Consider the following 1,784-nt stretch of genomic DNA (forward strand, 5'->3'; position numbering starts at 1 on the left):
ATTTTTGTGTCATCTTACTTCTGAAATATATATGTAATACTAATTTTTCTATGTTTAGTTGATATATTTCTATAAATTAAAAATATGGATGACTATTTTTTACTAAATATGAGTTTATACTCTTTTTTTATATATACTAAATAGTCAAAATAATTAATGGAATTCAATTGGTAATTAGTGTGCATTTTACTTGCCTCTCATTAAATTCTCATATTCCTTATTACCAGCTTAATTCTATCCCTCCTTTGTGCTCTTAGCTCTCCTCCCCATTCTACACTAAACTTTTCTTCTTCTCTTTCTTTCATGGAAGACCAGATAATACAAGAGAAAAGCCTCGCCCACTGCGCTGCACCGCCTTTGACAGCGGTGGAGAGATTCTTGAACAGCCAAAAGAACGGTACCTTATGTTTTAAGACACAAGAGCGTTCTATAGACCGACCTATTTTCAAGACGGCAAGGGCGATTGAGACTAGAAAGAACAATAAAGAGAACATGATGATGTTTGGTCCGAGGAAGGGGAAAAACTTGGCCGTTAACAGCGGAAACCGAAACGTTATTGGAGAAATGATCGTTAAAGGTGCAACTACTAGAGACTATCAAAAGAGTACTACTTGCAAGAAGCGACCATACAAGAATCTGATCAAAGGCCAGTGGACAGCCGAAGAAGACAGGTATATATGTGTATTGTATGTAAATTTTCGTGCTACTTCATGCGAGCTTGCGTATATGCCTACTGTGGTTGCATCCATATATTATAGGAAGTTGATAAAGTTGGTGAAGCAACATGGAGATAGGAAATGGGCAATTATCTCGGAGAAGCTTGAGGGAAGAGCAGGCAAGCAATGTCGTGAAAGATGGCATAATCATCTCCGTCCTGATATCAAGGTTTTAATAGATCTGTACTCTTAATAAAGTTTATATGACATTCTTGGGTATTAATGTAAATATTTGTTGGTTTTGTTTTCTAGAAAGATAGTTGGAGTGAAGAAGAAGAGAGAGTTTTTGTGGAAGCACACACCCGAATCGGGAATAAGTGGGCAGAGATCGCTAAACTCATACAAGGACGAACTGAAAACTCGATCAAGAACCATTGGAATGCTACGAAACGACGCCAAAACTCGAAACGAAAACACAAGCGTACGAGAAACGTGGATAGTAACAGCAGCGACATCGATGATCTCTCTCCATCCGCTAAAAGGCCATGCATTCTCGAAGACTATATTAAAAGCATCGAGAATAATGATAAGGACAATGGCGAGAACATCATCACTACTGGTGGTAATAATGTTCTTTCTACTTGGAATCTTGATGACGAAGACTCTACATCGTCGCTCTTGGATGATCCTTATGACGAAGAGCTTGTTTTCCTGAGAAATATATTTGCGAACCACCCAGTTTCTCTCGAGCACATGGATTTGAGCCAAGGTTCGGATGAGATAACCCAGTCTTCTTCGTCTGGTTTCATGTTCAAGAACCCTAACCCTAAACCTAGTTCGCACAACAATATTGTTGGAAATCAGTTTGGAACAATGGTCACAACAGAACCTGCCATTACTTCTCACCTCGCATCTGACATCTACTTATCTGATTTGTTGGACGGTTCGGCGTCGTCTTCTTCACTTTCTTTTATGTCTTCCAACAACAGTGAGCATGCTGCTGAAAACGAGTTGTTTGTGCCACAAGCTAACTCCACTGGCGAAAGAAGAGAAATGGATCTGATAGAGATGCTCTCTGGTTCTTCTACTATAGGTGGTACTAATAACATTTGGTTCCCATTGTTCTAG

The 1,784-nt window shown here is 39.2% G+C and overlaps 1 protein-coding gene across 1 annotated transcript; it reads left to right on the plus strand.

Annotated features, from left to right (window-relative positions):
- On the plus strand, nt 304-1,784 carry LOC104705371 (transcription factor MYB35-like). The gene is made up of 3 exons (XM_010421358.1): nt 304-671; nt 759-885; nt 969-1,784. The coding sequence occupies exons 1-3, from the start codon at nt 304-306 to the stop codon at nt 1,782-1,784; spliced, it is 1,311 nt and encodes a 436-aa protein (XP_010419660.1).

This window comes from Camelina sativa, chromosome 8, assembly GCF_000633955.1.
Source record: "Camelina sativa cultivar DH55 chromosome 8, Cs, whole genome shotgun sequence".
NCBI classification, from domain to species: domain Eukaryota; kingdom Viridiplantae; phylum Streptophyta; class Magnoliopsida; order Brassicales; family Brassicaceae; genus Camelina; species Camelina sativa.